Raw genomic sequence first — 20,626 nt, 5'->3', positions numbered from 1 at the left:
TCACCAGCTTACCTGTTGATATTCACCAGCACAGCTGTTGATATTTACCAGCTCAGCTGTTGATGTTTAAAAGCTCAGCTGTTGATGTTCACCAGCTCAGCTGTTGATATTCACCAGCTGACCTGTTGATATTCACAAGCTTGTTGATATTCACCACCTCAGCTGTTAATATTCATCAGCTCAGCTGTTGATGGATACCAGCTCAGCCACTGATGTACATCAGCTCAACTGTTAATATTCACCAGCTTACCTGTTGATATTCACCAGCTCAGCTGTTGATATTCACCTGCTCAGCTGTTGATATTCACCAGCTTACCTGTTGATATTCACCAGCCCAGCTGTTGATATTCACCAGCTCAGCTGTTGATGTACACCAGCTCAGCTGTTAATATTCACCAGCTCAGCTGTTGATATTCACCAGCTCAGCTGTTGATATTCACAAGCTCAGCTGTTGATATTCACCACCTCAGCTGTTATAATCCACCAGCTCAGCTGTCGATGTACACCAGCTCAACTCTTGATATTCACCAGCTCTGCTGTAGATATTTACAAGCTCTGCTGTTTATATTCATCAGCTCAGCTGTTGATGTAAACCAGCTCAGCCACTGATGTACATCAGCTCAAATGTTAATATTCACCAGCTTACCTGTTGATATTCACCAGCACAGCTGTTGATATTTACCAGCTCAGCTGTTGATGTTTAAAAGCTCAGCTGTTGATATTCACCAGCTGACCTGTTGATATTCACAAGCTTGTTGATATTCACCACCTCAGCTGTTAATATTCATCAGCTCAGTTGTTGATGGATACCAGCTCAGCCACTGATGTACATCAGCTCAACTGTTAATATTCACCAGCTTACCTGTTGATATTCACCTGCTCAGCTGTTGATATTCACCTGCTCAGCTGTTGATATTCACCAGCTTACCTGTTGATATTCACTAGCTCAGCTGTTGATGTTCATCAGCTCAGCTGTTGCTATTTCCCAGATCAGCCGCTGATTTTATACAGCTCCGCTGAAAATATTCATTAGTTGAGCAGTTAATATTCACCAGCTCAGCTGTTGATATCCACCAACTCAACTGTTGATGTTCACCAGTTCAGCTGTTGATATTCACCAGCTCAGCAGTTACTATACACCAGCATGGCGGCTGATTTTCTCCCCCTCACCTGTAAAGTTGACCATTTTATATTCACCAGCTCAGGTGTTGATGTTCACCAGCTCAGTTGTTGATATTCAACATCTCAACTGTTAATAGTCAGAAGCTCAGCTGTTATTATTCACCAGCTCAAATGTTAAGTTATTTTATTAAAAAATTCTTAAAAAGTCTCAAAAATAGAATTTTAACATAAAATTTCAAGTTATCTCTCAACAAAATTCTAGCGCCATTTGGTTTAAAACAAAGAAGACAAATTTCAACATTTTTGTTTTCTTAAAAAATATTGAAATGAAGGTGTAGATATTAAAAAAGATAATGCTAAGGAAATTTGTAAATAAATAAGATTTTTACACGTAGGTACACATACATATACTCATATTTTTTGCTACAAAGTGTATTGCTTATTGTTGTAATTTATATATAAATCTCGTAATGTAACTGAGAAAAATGAGACCAAACAAATGAAAACTAAATGAAATTTATTTTGAAAACAAATATATATTGTCTAGATCTAAGTTAGCTGTAACAAAAATAGAAAAAAAAGAAACTCCAATCTATTCAAACTGGACGAAACAAGTTAACATATACAAAAAATATTAAGAATTATATAAAATGTATATGAGATACTCCGCACAAAAAAACACTTCTCTGATGCCACGGAAATATATACATATGTAGAAAATTGAAAATTAGCCACATATTGTTTGAACGAATTACATTTAATTGTAATCAAATTTTTTTGTAATAATTGATTTCAAAATGCGTCGGTTTTCTCACTTTCTCCTTTAAGTTGAAACGGCAAGAGACAAATGGACTGCTCCAGTACTGCAAGAATCTACTAATTTTTACTATTTTTTTTTTTTTTTTCGATAACATAAAGGAAAAAAGTCATCGTAGTAGAAAATAGTAGCTTCTTGCAGCTTCTGAAACAGAGCAAAAACAATAAAGCTGAAAACAGATACAACGTTTGATTAAAGTTTTGCGTTGGGCGTCGAGAAAAAACAACAACAACAGGGCGACGACGATACCAAAGTCCAGCGTTTATCTGTTTGTCGATATATATTTCAAATGTATTTGAATTTTTCGGCATCATGCCCAACAGTGTAAAAACGGCCAAAACGACACAAAACTTTGATCAAACGTTGTGCATATCTGTTTTCTGCTTAAGGGGGTTTCGTTCTGATAACCCTCAATATATCGAAAAACCGAATGTAAACAAACCAATTAAAGCTGAAAGCACATACAACGTTTTAGTAAAGTTTTGCGTTGGGCGATGACAAAAAAACAACAACAACAGGGCGACGCCGAAATCAAATTCCGGCGTTGATGTGTTTGCCGGCATATATTTCAAATTAATTTGAATTTTTCGGCATCATGCCCAACAGTGTAAAAACGGCCAAAACGACACAAAACTTTACCCAAACGTTGTATGTGTTTTCAGCTTAAGCCGAAAACAGAATAAGCGTTTGGGTCGTAGTTACACTACTGGGCGTTGATGCTGAATCTTCAATTATATGGAAGTTTATCCTGCAAAACACGTCGATGCTTAGTGTTGGTGTCATTGCCAACTTGAGCCTGTTTTTTATCTTGTATAATGCATACCGATTCTGTCGAGGGAGCTAACAGTGACGTTTATCCCCAAGGCGTGTAAACCAACTCATTGCACCCAATTGGCCTTTGTAGATCAATTAGTCTCTTTCTTTCTAGAAATGTTATTGGAGCTTGAAATTAGATCCAACTATTGCCCAACTCAGATTAGCAAAGCACAGCATGCTTATACCAATGGGGTGGTTATCAAAACCGGCTTATATGGCTCTTAGCAATAACGGAATACTGAAGTATTTCAAAGATTTGGGGACAAAGGTCGTTGCCTATGTCTACTGTTTTAACACTGTCGGAGCTCTTACAAGGCGCCGCTTTTAAAGGCTTAGCCTTATCTAGGCTTATCGTAGTTTGCTCCCTGGTACCCCTAATCCCTGCATGTCCGCTAGTCGAAGTGAGATTCTCGTTTCCGGGTCTACAAAATGGAGACCTAGTCCCTTCTTCTCCCTAGCACAGCCCCCGCAGCTTCCAATTGACATCTGGTATTACGTATTCATATAACGATATGATTTATTGACTCGCCCGTTGAGGCCCTAAAGCTGAAAACACATCCAACATTTGAGTAAAGTTTTGTGAGTAAAGCATTTGTTAAGTATTACGGCATTATAAAACACTATACTTCAGACATTTGCAGTAATTTACCAAGCATCTGACGATACGGAAGTCAGTCTCTCTTTCGACCCACTCGCTCATCGGCTTAAGTCTTTCGATGGCTGCTTCACACCTTACTTGAATTTCTGTGGGATGGGCAAAATTGTCTCTAAAGCCCTAGTTGGAGTAGTCCTCATTGTTCGACTAATGCTTAAACAGCACATTCTTTGGAATTTTTCACATTGCATTTTTTGTCCGTAGCTGTCCCTATATTAAAATCGGTCTAATTACGCTTCTGTATAATCAATGCATCATCCTAGGATAAAAACCCCATTTTGAACCTATGGCCCTCCTACAGGTTGACCAACATCTGTAATAATACGGTGTTTCCATTTAAGTTTATGTTAGGTTTATTTTTTGCAGCAGCAGCAGCAACTTCATCAAATTACTTTAATATGACCCGGTCCACACTAGAGCGATTTCATTAAAAAAATAGGTCTGTTCGATAACTCTGCAAGTAAAAAGAACTTGCAAGTACTTGCAAATACTTCTCATTTCTCGCTTACTGAACAAGTTTGTTATCGAACAGCATTTTGTATTTTGGTTATCGAACAGACCCAATTTCATGAAATTAGGCGTTCTTAGATCGAGCTCCCCACTACATAAATTTCATGATGAGACGCATAATTTCGTGCAATTTTCTCAATGAAATCACTCTAGTGTGGACCGGGACTAGGGAACTCGATCAATGAACGCATAATTTCATGAAATTTTTTTAATGAAATCACTTTAGTGTGTACCTGGACTTATTTAGGAAAACGGGTTTTTCGAAAGCTCCTACAAATCATAAGTTGAATCATGGGTGCAAGTGGCATGTCATCGGTGAAAATGTAGGTGAATCACCGATGACATTTACAAGGGAGTGACACACGCTTTCACCAATTCCTTGTCATGGCATTTTGCACCCGTTCATTGACATGGCATTTTGAACCAGTCATGCCATTTTGCACCAATGCTTTGGATCCGGTTTTTTTTTTACTTGCCTGAGGTTACCATTTCTTACCATTTTTAACCTACAAAGCGTTCCATAACCCCAAAAGAAGAAAGAGAGAGAGGGAGGACCATAACAAAAATAGCGTTCTCTTTTACCACAAGCTACCAGACAAATTTCTTCTGGTTAAAAATGGTAGAAAAGGTTTTTCGACATTTGTTTGACGATTATTTGGCAGTGATGAAAAAATTAACAAAAACCAAAGAAAAAAACGAATACTGACAAAACAAAATTAAAAACAGTGAAATAAAAAAAGAAAATTGAATTTGTTGTTTCTTTTTTACATTGTTACCAGATCTACCTTTTTTCCGTTCCTTTACTTTTGTGGTAAAACTGGTTATGAGAGAATAATTTTGACAGTTTTCCTTTTACCACTTTTTCCATTAAAAAGGTAAAGGAACAGACCTAAGAATACAATGGGCATATGATTTTTATCAACAGGTGTAATTTTTAGCTTTGTTCCATTTCTTTTTTAATAGAAAAGTACCAAAAGAGAACACTGTCAAAATTACTCTCACTTAACAAGTTTTGGACAAAAGTAAAGGAACGGAAAAATAGTAGATCTGACAGCAATGTCAAAAAAACGAACATGGCTGACAAAAACAATAACAACAAACAAAATCAATTTCACTATTTGTTATTTTTTATTAAAAGTCAAATCCACAGTTTGACAGATTTTCCACTTTTTACACCACAAAATTTGTCGAGCAGAAAGTAGTAAAAGAGAAAGCCATTTTGACAAGCTCTCTCTTAAATTTTGCTTCAAGTTTTACTACTTTCTGGGGTTAAGGAACGCTTTCCAAGTTAAAAATGGTAAAACAAGCAAAGTTTTAGGTTTGTAATTGTTACCATGTTTTGGTGGTGTCATTTTTAATTAAGTAGCTTTTATTTTAAACACACATATTAGGTGTGTTCGTTTACTCAATAATTTGTACAAATTTGTACAAGTCCAGTAACTTCTTGTAAACGACTAAGGTATTTTGCATTGTACTAAAGAGTAAACGAACAACATCCAGTAATAATTTGTACAAATTTTGAGTAAACGAACGCACTGATTGTTCCATAATCCAAACTACGAATAGATTTCCAAACGCACCAATCTTCTAAATTGCTTCTCCAATTTTGGATGTCATATCCAACTTGGTCTTTCCATTGGAGGTTTGAACTTCCCTCGGGTCGTATACCATCAGGTGGCTAGTATTCGTATGACATTCTGGCGGCGGCATTACAACGTTGTAGTTCAATAGGTTTTATAATCTCGATGTTGGTCGACTGGAACAGCTCTTATTTATGCTTCTCTTCAATAGCCTCAAAAGGAAACAAGTTTCCCAAAATAAACTATTTTTACAGTGTTTCATTTCTTTTATTTAGTCCATATCATGGTACAAATACACAGGTAGCCGCATCGGCAATTGTTGGTAACATAAGGTGTCAAAATTTGACATCAATTCAATGCAGTTGACACATTATGTTACCATCAGCTGGCATGATAATGCTACCTGTATTATTGTACCATGGTCCATATTTACATTAGGCCATTTTCGTTGCGGCAATTGTCAGTTTGTTGGAGGGAGAGGTGAGGCATATGGTAACCCTTTGCCTCTCACCACCCTCTCTCACCGACAAACTGACAATTCCGAAGGAAAATTGCCTAATGCAAATATAGCCTAATGCTCTGTTTACATTTACGAAATCCACTCGATTTTAACTGTCAATTCCTTTGCATATACGTCAAATGAAAACTCATCCGAAATCCATTGGATTTCATTTGACGTTTAATCAATGGAAATGACAGTTGAAATCGAGTGGATTTCGCCAATGTAAACAAAGCATAACAATTTGTATGTTATTTTTTACAAAAAGGTCAACTTTTGTCTCTATCGATCACTTTCATCTGGCTTTGACTTTTATAAGCTTTGTCCCTTTACGTTAAAATGTCTTAAAGTTTTACCAGTTTTACCATTTTTATCTCGGAAAGCGTTCCTTAACCCCAAAAAATAGTAAAACTTGAAGCAAAATTGAAGAGAATACAGGCCAAAATGTTTCTCTCTTTTACTACTTTCTGCTCGACAAATTTCGTGTTGTAAAAGTGGAAAATCTGTCAAACTGCTGATTTGACAATTAAGGCAAAAGAAAAAAGAAAACATCGTGCACTGTCAAAGCAAGTAAAGGAACAAAGCTATTTTCATGTTAACAATTACTTTTGCTAGTAAACAATTATTCGGGTACATGTTTATTTCAACATTTATTGTACGGGTACTTATCAATGTATTTGAACTCATGACAATATAATGACAAAGATAGGATTTTTCACAACTTCAATTGCACTAATGAAAATTCGATGCAAAAGATTGGATCATTCACTACTCCATTCGAACTCGTGATAATTCGATGGAAAAGATCGGATCTTTCACGACTTTATTTCAGCTCATGCAAAAGAACCAGTGAAATCGTGATTTCACATTGAACCACTTCTATTTAATTTTGCTGGGTAGTGAATAGACATTATGTGTGTTCGTTTACTTACAATTTGTACAAATTGTTACTGGATGTTGTTCGTTTACTCTACAGTACAATACAAAAGACCTTAGTCGATTACAAAAAGTTGCTGGACTTGAGTAAACGAACAGACCTATTATTTCACAGAGACATCTTTTAATGCATAGTTTACATTGCATTACAAATTGCTTAAAAACAGAAAATTAAAACCCCTACATACTTATTGGTTTGTTCCAGTACTGCAAGAATCTACTAATTTTTACTATTTTTTTCGATAACATAAAGGAAAAAATGTTATCGTAGTAAAAAGTAGTAGCTTCTTGCAGGTTCTGGAACAGAGCATCTGCTATTTGTTTACATCAAAGAAAAAAATATTAACAATGTATTTACACACTGATAGAAAAAGTAGTTTCTTAAAAGAAATCAAAAACGATAAACAAAATAAAAATAATACAAAAACTGATATTTATATCACAAGACAAAGAAAATGGTGCAGCTTTAAAACTTATATTATAGAGACAATTTGAATAATTAAATATTCTATTTTTTGTAAATAATATTTATGTCAATATATAGGAAAAACTTATATTTATTAAGGAAATTACATTATAATATATATTAGAGTTATATAGTATAGTATAAAAATTATTATTAGTAATAGTAATGTGATTAAAAAATAACAAAAAAAAATTATTGAAATTTTGGATAGATAATTTTCAGCATTTTTACATGCAACTATTTTGTGTTTGCTAAGGATAATATGTAATCATATAAATAATAGGTGTGTTCGTTTACTCAACAATTTGTACAAATTTGTACAAGTCCAGTAACTTCTTGTAAACGACCAAGGTCTTTTGCATTGTACTGCAGAGTAAACGAACAACATCCAGTAACAATTTGTACAAATTTTAAGTAAACGAACACACATAATATATGTACATATACATGTTCTAAAATTTACATTTTAATTCGCCATTTACTTTCACAATTTCAGTTACAAACTATATATAACAATATAACTTATATTGTACATTAAAATAAGTAGTATTTATTTAGAATTGTGAATTTTCTATCGCAAATTAATATTAAACAATTTTTCTAACAAATATTATTTCTTGAAATAAACATACTTTTATTTCCTTTTGGCTTTAGTTATTCTAAACAAATGCTATTTATATATTGTATATCTCTCTAACAAAATTGTATAATGCATATTTCATGACTAGTCAACATCTTAACGAATGTTGACAAAGAACAGTCATGGAGTAAACCACAGTAGGAGTTAACACTAATTATAATTAAATATTTAAGGCAAAGTCTATAAAAAATGCAAAAAATTAACAAAGAAGCAAACAAAAAGTAATGACAAACATTGTATATTACAGCCGCTTTAGTAAATAAATAATAATATAATTATCTATATACAAACATACATATACCGTTAAAAAGTAATGCTAAAACTATTTACTAGTATAAAAATAACTAAATAGCTAAATTCTAGTAGTAATTAGTAAAATAAAAAAACAAAACAAAATTCTAACCATATCGTAAATACTTAACAATGCAAAATAGTAATTCATTAACCATAATTAACATTATATACATACATATATAGTATCTAAATTTATTAAAACAAATAAGTTCAATAAAAATGTAAATACAAGCAAAATTAAAACGTGTTTTTATTTCCTATGGTTAGAAAATCTCCTTGATATAGGACCACGTTTTGATATAAATTCCTATAGCAGGACCACCCTATCGTATCATAGTCGATAGCCTCTTCAATCGAATGCCTTAAGGTCAATTTTGATCGATCTGATTGTGGTTAAGGTAAGTAGTAGTAAGAGAGGGAAATTATTTAGAAAAGAAGAGTATATAAAAGTGTAAGTACTTATAAGCTGTGTTCCTTTACTTAACTGAGGTTGCCATTGTGACCATTTTTAACCTGCAAAGCGTTCCTTAACCCAAAAAAGTGGCAACACTGGCAGCAATTTTTAAGAGAGAGAGAGCGCACATATGTCGTTCTCTTCTACTAATTTTTAGACTTTTGTTTGACGATTATTTCACAATGAAGAAAAAATGGACGAAAAACAGAAGAAAAATTCGAACGCTGACAAAACTAAATTAAAAACTGTGAAATAAAAGACGAAAATTGATTTTTATGTTTCTTTTTGACATTGCTACCAGATCTACCATTTTTCAGTTCCTTTACTTTTCTGGTAAAAATGTTTATGAGAGAAATTTTGAACAATTTGACACTTTTCTCTTTTACCACTTTTACCATTAAAAAAGTAAATGAACAAAGCTATAAATAGGTACTTACTTATCTGGCCCATTACAGAACATTTCTTCCATAGGCCGAACTAAGAAAAGATCTCCAATTCTCTCTATTTGTTGCTTCGCACTCTTGAATACCGTGCCTTTTCATCTCTTCATCCACTTGTTTGCGCCATCTATTCCTTGGCCTGCCAATTCTGCGTGCACCGCCAAGCGGTTCGTATTTAAACGCCTTTTTAGCGGGTTCATCTTCGCCCATTCTTATGAAATGGCATAGCCAACGCAATCGCTGCATCTCGACACGTTTAACTATATTGATGTTGTTGTATAGCAGATACAGCTCGTGGTTCATGCGACGTCGATATTCTCTCTCAAACACACAAAGCAATGCCATGTCTGCTTGCGCAAGTACCCAGGCTTCGGAGCCATACATCAGCACGGGTAGTATCAGTGTTTTGTACAGCGTTATTTTTGTTTGACGAGATGTGGCTTCGTTTTTAAACTGGTTACTTTAACCAAAGTAGCATCTGTTGGCCAATACAATTCTTCTTTTTATTTCACAACTGATGTCGTTTGTTGTGTTTACGGAGGTGCCGATGTAGACGATGTCTCCGAGCTCAATGGACGAATTGCTCGTCGACTCCATCAACTTGGTCTTCTCCCCGTTTACTGCCAGACCCACTTTAGCAGATTCTCCTTCGACCTTCAAAAGGTATCAGTTAAGGCCTGCGTACATAAGCTGCCTTGCCCGATTGCCTTGTTTTCCTGCTTCATTTCTGACATAATAAAAATAAAAGAATAAAGAAGGCCGAGCAAATTTCGAAATTTAGTTTTTATTATTTTATCAGAAGCACGCAAGGTAAGCAGGCAAGGCAGCTTATGTACTCACCCCTTTACTTCTTTTACCTATCGTCCCATGATGTATATATCATCAGCATAAGCAAGTAACATGTGGCTATTGGTGTAGATTGTGCCACTTCTTTTGACGTTTGCCTTTCGTATAACCTTTTCTAGCAGGATGTTGAAGAGGTCACACGAAAGGCCGTCTCCTTGTCTGAAACCTCTTTTGGTACCAAACTCTTCGGAGAGGTTCTTTCCTATTTTAACTGAGGACCTCGTGTCAGTTAAAGTCATTTTACAACGCCGGATGAGCTTTGCGGGGATACCAAAATCAGATATGGCTTGGAATGCCTTTGAACCTAACGGGCTGTCGAAGGCTGCTTTATAATCGACAAAACGGTGGTAGATGTCGATCTGCATCTCTTGGGTCTTCTCCTGGATTTACCGCAGGGTAAATATCTGGTCAATGGTGGACTTGCCAGGTCTAAAGCCGCATTGGTATGGTCCAATTATCTCGTTGACCATAGGCTTTAGTCGTTCGCACAATATCCCTGACACGATCTTGTAGGCAATAGGGAGTAGACTTATGCCCTTATAGTTAGAGCTTACAGTAGTATATACTTTCTTGTGGACGGGGCACAGGATACTCAGGTTCCAATCGTAGGGTATTCATTCTCTCTGCCAGATGGTGCTAACAGCGTGCCGCCTCCGGTTTTGAACAGCTCGGCTGGTAAGCCATCGGTTCCTGCTGCCTTACTATTCTTCAGCCGATTTATTGCTGTCTTTACCTCATCTGGGTTGGGCGGTATACATTCAATACCATCTTCTGGGATTGGGTCTGTGGTATCTTCGTCGTCTTGGCTGCTATTGGATACCAACAGTTTTGAAAAATGTTTTTTTAATATCCTGAGCACACTATCTGTATCAGTTACCAAATAACCTTGCTGGTCTCTACAGGAAGATGTGCTTGTACCAAAGCCATCAGTTTGATGCTTGACTCTTTGGTAGAATTTTTGGACTTCATTCTGGTTCCTGTACATCTCGATTTTTCACACTCCCGCTTTTCCACCTCCCTCTTTTTCCTGCGGAAAAGACGTTTCTCCTCTCCCCTTTTATCCCTAAATCTCTCTCGTGCGCTACGCGTTGCTACGGATTATAAAGTAGCTATACATGCCGCATTTTTCTCTTCGGTGGCAGCACGACACTCCTGATCATACCATCGATTCCTTGGTGGAGGTTTCTGGTATCCAAGTATGGATTTTGCGGCTGTTTGCATGGAGTGGGCAATGCTTTGTCATTGCGCTGTTATGTTATCGGGATGAGGAGTGCTTTGATTAAGCAATTGGTCTAGTTGAGTGGAATATGCTGTGGCTATCTGTTGTGATTGCAGCTTACCGATGTCTAACTTTCGTGTTGTGTCTGTTCGTACTTTGTATGCTACGTTTAACCGGGTGCGTACCTTTGCTGCAACAAGGTTGTGGCCCGAGTCTATGTTTGCTCTTCGGAATGAACGCACATCCAACACGCTCGATGAATGTCTTCCATCTATCACAACGTGATCAATTTGATTTCTTGTTTTCTGTAGTGCGATCAGTTTTAGGGCCATATAGCAAATTTCTCATTTTGTTTAATTTGCTGGATGGGCTTATTGACGTGTTTATCGATACAGAGTCGGCGGAAAAGGGAACTGATGAAGTTGTTTGGTGACAACTGAAACTATAGTATTCCCTACCCTCCGCCCGCAACTAATCAATTTCATATCCACTGTAAAACATTTTGTTGTTATTCAAATACTTGAATACAACAAAATATGGACTAAAGCTGAAATAAACACAAATATGTAAAATTCTGCAGTCCAACAATAAAAAACGCCAACTAAAATAGGAAAAAAAATAAAGGTTTTTTCGAAAAATTATAATATCTGAAAACTTTATATGGAAAAAATACAACATTTTCTGTGTCCTGCCACTGTGCTAATCTCCCAGTTATTTCATTTATTAGATATCTCTGTGTAATTTATTACTATTAATTTTTAAAGTACATATTTCAGCTTAATCTCAGTTTTGTTTATTATTACTAGATAAATCTCATGTATTTGAATTTTCACATTCTAAACCATAACGATTATCTAAATTCAATTGTATATATGGCCCCATTATACTTATAAATGTTAATATACGATTTCGACTTAATGGTGTTTGTTCAAGAATTTCCGCCGTCCGACATGGATGTAGACACATAAAGGGTTTAAATAATACCGGATGTTCCATTTGTGTTAAAATGCTTAACATATCTTCACGTGAATATTGAGAATCTTTATGGAATTGAAATAGTTGCCAAACATTATCCAAATTAAGCATTTTTCCATCTAAAAGAAGGGTAAATTAGTATCCAAAGTAAAAAGGATGAAAGAATACATACCACTATAATGTGCCTGGAAATACATTATGGGAACTTGATACGATATCGAATAGACTATGTGATATTCAATTTGTATCAAATTTTGCGATACTGGATCGCTAACTTTTTGTTTATACTTTAAGTAGGATTGGCCTTCAGAGGAATTCTGTAATAAAGCAGATTATACACTTTGCAATTGTGGTAAGAATATTTCAGAAGAGCTTCATTATTTACCTTTTCTTCCCAACTCCATGTATCGCCTAGTTTATTTGATATTGCCACAAATTCCTGGCCTTCCTTACAAAATTCAGCCCAGCATAGGTAGGACATAATCTTAATTGTGAGGTAGATAAATTTTTATAAATATTCCAAGGTGTGTAAATTTCGTTCTATTTGAGAAAAAAAGTAACGGAAAATTTAAATTTGTGCACTAATTAACAGCTAGACGACGCACAGAGGCGAAACTTGTGTTAAAATTTGATCAAAAGCCCTAGAAAGCTCATTTAAAGTCGGATTGATATACAATTTTGCACAAAGCATATCTTCTATACAAGGATTAATCCTATGGAAAATAATGAAAATCGGTCCAGATTTGGATGCAGCTTCCATATATATTCGCATCTGATATGAGATAAAAATGCATCAAAATCACTGAAATTTGACACATGCAACCTGAACTAGCCAACAAAGAACATTGAGCCAATTTTCAAACAAATCGGTACAGATGTATTTATAGTCCCATATACATATATTTCATTCCAAATTTTATTTTTTGAAACTTACTTTTTTTTTGTGTGGCTTTTGTTGACCTTTGGACTCAGATTTCCTTTTTTAGTTTAGTTTGGCTCGAGGTCAGTAGAATAAAAAACAATTTTAATTTTGTTTTTTTATCATTTTATTTTTCCAATATTTCGATCGGCATCGTCGATCATCATCAGGGATTATACTTTAAAAAACAATTAACAATGATTTTATAACTATATTAACAATTGTTATTCTATGACAATAATTACTTTTATTTTTATTCACGAACAAATAAAAGTAACTGCGTGGGTGTTTTGAGTGATAGTCGATTAACCGTCCTGAAGAAGTGGGCTTTTGGTACCAATCTAAAAGTAGAAGTTTGTCCTGTCTTAAAACAACAGCGTCAAGATATGGTAATTGAAAATCTGATTCGCGTTCCATTGTGAATCGTATATGCTTGTTGTACATATTTAATGCCTTCAATGTGTTATCGACTTGGTCCTTCTTGTTTAACTGTTAAAAGGGATGCCAATGGGCTCCCCAATTTCTCCAATAATCGCGGATATAGTGATGGAAGATCTACTCGATGAAACAATGAAAACGCTACCAATAAGACCAAGGATGTTAACAAAATATGTCGATGACATATTTTGTATAATCAAGAAGGACCAAGTCGATAACACATTGAAGGCATTAAATATGTACAACAAGCATATACGATTCACAATGGAACGCGAATCAGATTTTCAATTACCATATCTTGACGCTGTTGTTTTAAGACAGGACAACCTTCTACTTTTAGATTGGTACCAAAAGCCCACTTCTTCAGGACGGTTAATCGACTATCACTCAAAACACCCACGCAGAATAAAGATAAATACAGCCACTAATTTCATCCAAAGAGTATTAAACATCAGTGACGAGAAATTCCATACCAAAAATATAAACAAAATCAAAACTATTTTAAAAATGAACAATTTTCCAACCAGTACCATTAATGAACTCATCAGACATGTTGCATACAAAAGACGGGACAATGTTGAACAAAAACCAGATAAAATTTACAAACGTTCGACTTATATACCTGGGTTTTCTGAACGATTATCTAACTCTAATCTATATAATAAAGAAAGATATCAATTGGCATTGCGAAGCACAAATACAAACAACAACTTTTTTAGTCGGATGAAATCCAAAATACCTCGAGACGACAAATCCAATGTCGTATACAAGATCAAATGTAATGGTGACGGGTCCGACATATGCAATAAAGTATATGTTGGGACTACAAAATCGAAACTTAAAACCAGGATAAGTGCCCACAAATCTGACCAAAAAACAAAAGGTAAACCTTTAGAACAGAAGACAGCACTTGCCGCCCACTGTGCAACAACAGGGCATACACCCAACTTTAAAAATGTTGACATTCTAACTCAAGAGAATAATTATAAACGAAGATATATGTTAGAGATGCTTCATATTATTAATGTCCCCGTCGAGAATCGTATGAATTTCAAATCAGACACCGAGCATTGTGCTCAAATTTATAGAATCATATAATCAAGAAGGACCAAGTCGATAACACATTGAAGGCATTAAATATGTACAACAAGCATATACGATTCACAATGGAACGCGAATCAGATTTTCAATTACCATATCTTGACGCTGTTGTTTTAAGACAGGACAACCTTCTACTTTTAGATTGGTACCAAAAGCCCACTTCTTCAGGACGGTTAATCGACTATCACTCAAAACACCCACGCAGAATAAAGATAAATACAGCCACTAATTTCATCCAAAGAGTATTAAACATCAGTGACGAGAAATTCCATACCAAAAATATAAACAAAATCAAAACTATTTTAAAAATGAACAATTTTCCAACCAGTACCATTAATGAACTCATCAGACATGTTGCATACAAAAGACGGGACAATGTTGAACAAAAACCAGATAAAATTTACAAACGTTCGACTTATATACCTGGGTTTTCTGAACGATTATCTAACTCTAATCTATATAATAAAGAAAGATATCAATTGGCATTGCGAAGCACAAATACAAACAACAACTTTTTTAGTCGGATGAAATCCAAAATACCTCGAGACGACAAATCCAATGTCGTATACAAGATCAAATGTAATGGTGACGGGTCCGACATATGCAATAAAGTATATGTTGGGACTACAAAATCGAAACTTAAAACCAGGATAAGTGCCCACAAATCTGACCAAAAAACAAAAGGTAAACCTTTAGAACAGAAGACAGCACTTGCCGCCCACTGTGCAACAACAGGGCATACACCCAACTTTAAAAATGTTGACATTCTAACTCAAGAGAATAATTATAAACGAAGATATATGTTAGAGATGCTTCATATTATTAATGTCCCCGTCGAGAATCGTATGAATTTCAAATCAGACACCGAGCATTGTGCTCAAATTTATAGAAACATCGTTGAAAAACACCAAAACCTTTAGTCCGAAAATACTTGCAAATGGATGTAGAAGCAGAGTTTGTTGTTCGTGAATAAAAATAAAAGTAATTATTGTCATAGAATAACAATTGTTAATATAGTTATAAAATCATTGTTAATTGTTTTTTAAAGTATAATCCCTGATGATGATCGACGATGCCGATCGAAATATTAGAAAAATAAAATGATAAAAAAACAAAATTAAAATTGTTTTTTATTCTACTGACCTCGAGCCAAACTAAACTAAAAAAGGAAATTTTGAAACTTACTTAAATTAAATTTTTCTCAATTCACATGAGAAAAGCCGTCAATATTTCTGAATAATGCAGACATATTTGATAGGTGTTGGTTTAGTCTGATAAATAAGAGTCCCGGTTATAAGGCGGAACAAAATTTAGTGTGAATAAATCTTGCAATTCCATATAAAAATATTTCATATTTTAGTTGAGAAAAATTCGATTTTTTCGGAATGGCGCAAATATGCGCAATTTTTTATGATTGAATCTGATATTTGAGACTCAAGCGCATAAAACATTAGAAGAAACTATGGTCGGGAAACGACGGGGAAATAGACTTTTTCACTATTGAAATTGTAGTAATCTTAAAAATTATCATAAAAAAATGTCATAAAGAGGATGTGATACATATCCATATATCATTATTAAAGAGCAAAGATGTAAAATAAATCTGAAATTTTTAAATGCTAATCTTGTTCTGAGACTGTACAAAAACCATAAATCTTGAAAAATATCCATCTAATTTCTTAGTTTTCGAAAATTTACTTTTTGTTTTCAGTATGGCTGAGTTCAATCGACTGCTGCATTGGATTGGTTAATCTTACAAAGTCGAGGATGGTTATAGCAAATGTAGAAAAGAGTCTGGTTGTCGTTTATCAACATTTTTTTCATAAAAAAAAACGATTTTCATATTTTGAGTTTTGAGCAACTTTAGGCCTATATTTCCCCTCTGTGCGACGCACGGTGGTCGAAAGCACTGATCTAGCGGCGCGAAATTAATAACATGCCAACGTATTGAGATACTTCACTGAAATTTGGCACAAACTCAGCTTGTACCTGTGGGTAATAATGGGCCAAATATGAACAATATCGGCTGATGTTTTGGTATAGCCCCCATATAAAGGTACCTTAAGATTTTCGGTATTTTGAGGATTTAAGCCACAATTTCGTACCAAATTACCTGTAATTTGGTACTTAGGGTTCCTAGTAGTCAAAAAATAATTTCACCAAAAATTATGGATATAGGTGCACGTTTTGATATAGCCCCCATGTAACCGTACCTCCCAATTTAAGGTATTTTGAATATCATGACCACATTTTTAAACAAACTTGGCTGTAATTTTACATTCCGTGTTCTCACTGCGTATAAAATCTTCTTACAAAACATTTTCAACACGGATTTATGTTTTGATGTAGCCCCTTTTATGGTACCCCGATTCGTTGAATTTTTACTTGTTATTCCATATTTAATAACATATTTAGCTATAATATGGTATTATAGTGTCTCCGGGGGTAGAAATCCTCCTTGCAAACATTTCTCAAGATAGGTCCATATTTTGATTTAGCTCCCATACAAATGCACAGCTAAATTTGTATGAATTTCATGCAAAATCCCTTTTTTGTAAAGTGCAGTCATCAAAAGATTTGCAAATATTTGCAGCCCAAATGTGGTTATTCCGTATCCAAAGAGTCCAATTTCTTTCCCAAAAAAATAATCGAACCTAAGTTCGGCTATGTTTACAAGATGCACTCTATGGAACAAGCGCGTACAACCCATAAAAACAGAAAAAAAAATGAATTTTTTGAAAATTTATTGCTATATTCTTTCCCTCTGCTATTAATTGAAAGTAAATCTTGTCCAGTTTCATTACGAATGCATTTAACATTTAAACAAATATGAAGTTAATTTTTTTGCAACAATTTTTTAAAATCTGATGCAACAAAAACTCTTGCATTTGATAGTGAATAACTGAGTGAATATTTACAACAACAAAAATTAAAAAACAAAATCTTTGCTGCGAACTGTCTGTAATCGATACAATGGAAAATATTTCGCAATTTTTAGCATAGTACACACGGTCCAACAAAACTGACAGTCATCGATGTCTATTTCGTCAATATCAAAGTCTAGCTGAATAATTACTTTCCTAATCACTAAATTATACTTTAAATGTTGTATTTCAATCATTTTTAGCTAAGTCCCAATTTACATTAGGCGAGTTTACTTGCGGCAATTGTGGGTGAGAGAGGGTGTTGAGAGGCAAAGGGTTACCATATACCTCACCTCTCTCCCCTACAAACTGACAATTGCCGCAAATAAACTCGCCTAATGTAAATTGGGACTAACAAAAAGTTTTTATTTTCCGGAAAATTGCCGTAAAAGTACGTTGACTGTCAGTTTTGTTGGACCGTGTGTAATATGCTTTATAGTTCGATTTTTTGACTTTTGCGCCGCTAGATCAGTGGTTTCGACCAGTGTGCGACGTAGTGCCATCATTTTACTCGTTCGGCCGATAAATTTTGATTTTGTCCTTCCTTTGGTTGCAATTATTTGGACAATTTTAGAACATTTAATTAAAGTTGCTGGGTAAAAAAGGGATTCTAAGGAATACCAAAAGTATATACATAAATTTTAATATATTTAAAATATTTTTAAAATAATATGCTTACGAGATTGCAAATTCTATAACATTTCTTTTGAAATGTTCGAACAACTCACAAAGTGTGTTAACAGCTGATGTGTGGTACGCTTTTTTATTAATTCGGACTGTTTCATGTCACAGTAATTAAGGTAGATGAATCAGCGTAACAAAATATAACATTTATTTTAAGAAAAATAAAGAAGAATGTGAGTCTCCGTTTGCGTTAGATCTTTTTGCCGGGTTAATACCCCGTTTGCAGATAACCGGATTTAATAAACCCACTGGGTTTTAAATATCAATGTCTGATTAACCTTCGTTATGAGGGTTTAAGGCCTGCGTACATAAGCCGCTCGGCTTTCTTGCTTAAGATTCTGTAATGTTTGGTTTACATTCGGCGTCTTTTCGTGATTTCGAAGGCGTTTCGTGATTTCGCGCGAAATCATGCAAAATTTATTATGATTTCGCATACAAAAATGAAATCATCTCATTTCGTGATTTCAGCGAAATCAACATCGAAATCACAGTACACATGATATACAACCCCGTTTTTGCCTAAAAAAGTACCAAAAGTTGCAACACTTTTCACGTATCACAATAAACAAGGTAGATGGTCAATTGCTGCAACAAAAAAAAATTTGTATCAAAATTTGTAAACAATGTGAAAGAAATATTAAATTACTTTGTTACAATGCTATTTTCATTGTGTTATCGTACTTTTTTAATGGTAGTGCTAGAAAAAAAGAGAATTGTCAAAAATAGCTTCCCCATACAAATTTCTTAAAAAATACGGGAACGAAAAAATGACGGAAATTGCAATAACTGCAGCAGAAATGTCAAAATCAACGTATAGCTATCGTATCTAGATACCAATTAACATGCTGCTAGTTTATACTAGGCCAAAATTGTATTGCCAAAAATAGGAGAATAGGGTGTTATTCGGCGCTATTTTTGTTCAAAGAGAAGTGCAAATCTTGCTAGATTTCGGAGTACGGGAACACATGTTTAGCACTAAACGGGAAAACTGCTGCAAGTATTAATAGCTCTGTTCCAGAACTAAAAAGTTTTTACAATTTTTACCACTTTTACACATTTTTCGTTCCCGTACACAAAATTTATATGAAAATCGTTTACGACTTTTACAACTTTTACGACTTTTACCACTTTATTAAGTACGGAAACAGGCCAAATATTTTGCAAGTTCTGAACACAAATTTTATCTATCAAAATGTATTATTATTATGTCTCAACCATAAAATCATTTTGTATTTTTTCATTTGTTAGTACTATACACAATTTATACGATATATAGATAATTGTACGATAATTTTCGAAATAAAGTTGCAAAGTTCTATATTGTCGTATATTTTTGATGACTAATTCAATTCACAACAACTTGTTTTGAAATTTCATGTTCGATCAGCTGCGCATATTCATCTACCTTGATTATTGTGATATGTTCGAAATCAACAAAAAAATAAGTGTAAACACCGGGGTGTATTTCAGGATTTCGTGAAATCCAGTGGATTTTGGAGCGCAAGTATAAACTTGGCATAACTCATTTTTGCTGTTATCGATAATTGTCGGTAAAATTAAAATGCTTATAATTTCGATAACTAACGAAAATTTTCGGTAAGTTGACGATGAATAAAAAGTAGTCGCTAGCCTCTACCGACACAAACAGTGATGCCAATTTTTCTTTATGTTTTTAGTCATAATTTTGCGATTTAATTTTACCGATTTTTGTCGGTAACAGCAAAAATGAGTTACAGAATCCCACTACAGGTAAAGAAATAAAGAAATGTCAGAACCACATTTCAATTAGGTCGAACTTGGTCTTTGGTCTTTTACCAGAAATGAATTAAGCAAGAAAGCCGAGCGGCTTATGTACGCAGGCCTTTATTTTGACGTATGTATATGCAATGAAAGTGACTGAACAAATGAGCTAATGCGTCTGCGGATAAAAAAGTGGACTGTATTTGTATTAGCTTCACTTGGATTTATGGAAAAACCTTTCCAATTGCATGTACATGAAAATAAAAAGAAACAAAAAAGGGGTTTTTAGCGTAGATTTCTGCAATGTCCGGTTTATTTAAAGAGCTGCTTACCGTTGAGATGCTTTGATACAAGTGCTTCTCTCAACACAACTTTCTTTGGGACAAAAGGCGAAACAAATAAAAACTTCTTAAGGCGTGAACAGAATGAAATACGCCGCTTTTTTCACGCTCAGTTTCATGTAAAAGATTAAAGGCCAAGTACTACCTAATTCAAATGCTGTCTAATTCATTTGAACTAGGTAGTACTTGGCCTTTAGTCTTTTGCATGAA

At 34.5% G+C, this 20,626-nt stretch overlaps 1 protein-coding gene across 3 annotated transcripts; it reads right to left on the bottom strand.

Moving 5' to 3' along the window:
* Positions 1-11,985: 11,985 nt before the first annotated feature.
* On the bottom strand, positions 11,986-18,435 carry Atg10 (Autophagy-related 10). 3 transcript variants are annotated; one of them, XM_073988203.1, is made up of 5 exons: positions 18,331-18,423; positions 18,163-18,261; positions 12,655-12,809; positions 12,442-12,586; positions 11,986-12,388 (listed from the first exon to the last, which is right to left on the bottom strand). In XM_073988203.1, the coding sequence occupies exons 3-5, from the start codon at positions 12,748-12,750 to the stop codon at positions 12,108-12,110; spliced, it is 522 nt and encodes a 173-aa protein (XP_073844304.1). In that variant the 5' UTR covers positions 12,751-12,809; positions 18,163-18,261; positions 18,331-18,423; the 3' UTR covers positions 11,986-12,107. The 3 variants fall into 3 exon arrangements, with proteins under 3 accessions (XP_073844304.1, XP_073844303.1, XP_073844305.1); XM_073988202.1 differs by lacking the exon at positions 18,163-18,261 and having other exon boundaries at positions 18,331-18,435; XM_073988204.1 differs by lacking the exon at positions 18,163-18,261 and having other exon boundaries at positions 12,655-12,753; positions 18,331-18,384.
* Positions 18,436-20,626: the final 2,191 nt, after the last annotated feature.

Source organism: Musca autumnalis, unplaced genomic scaffold (genome assembly GCF_047663935.1).
Source record: "Musca autumnalis isolate F117 unplaced genomic scaffold, ASM4766393v1 scaffold_5, whole genome shotgun sequence".
Lineage (NCBI taxonomy): Eukaryota > Metazoa > Arthropoda > Insecta > Diptera > Muscidae > Musca > Musca autumnalis.
Note: the sequence above shows the minus strand (reverse complement) of the source record. Positions and strands in the feature narration are given on the sequence as shown.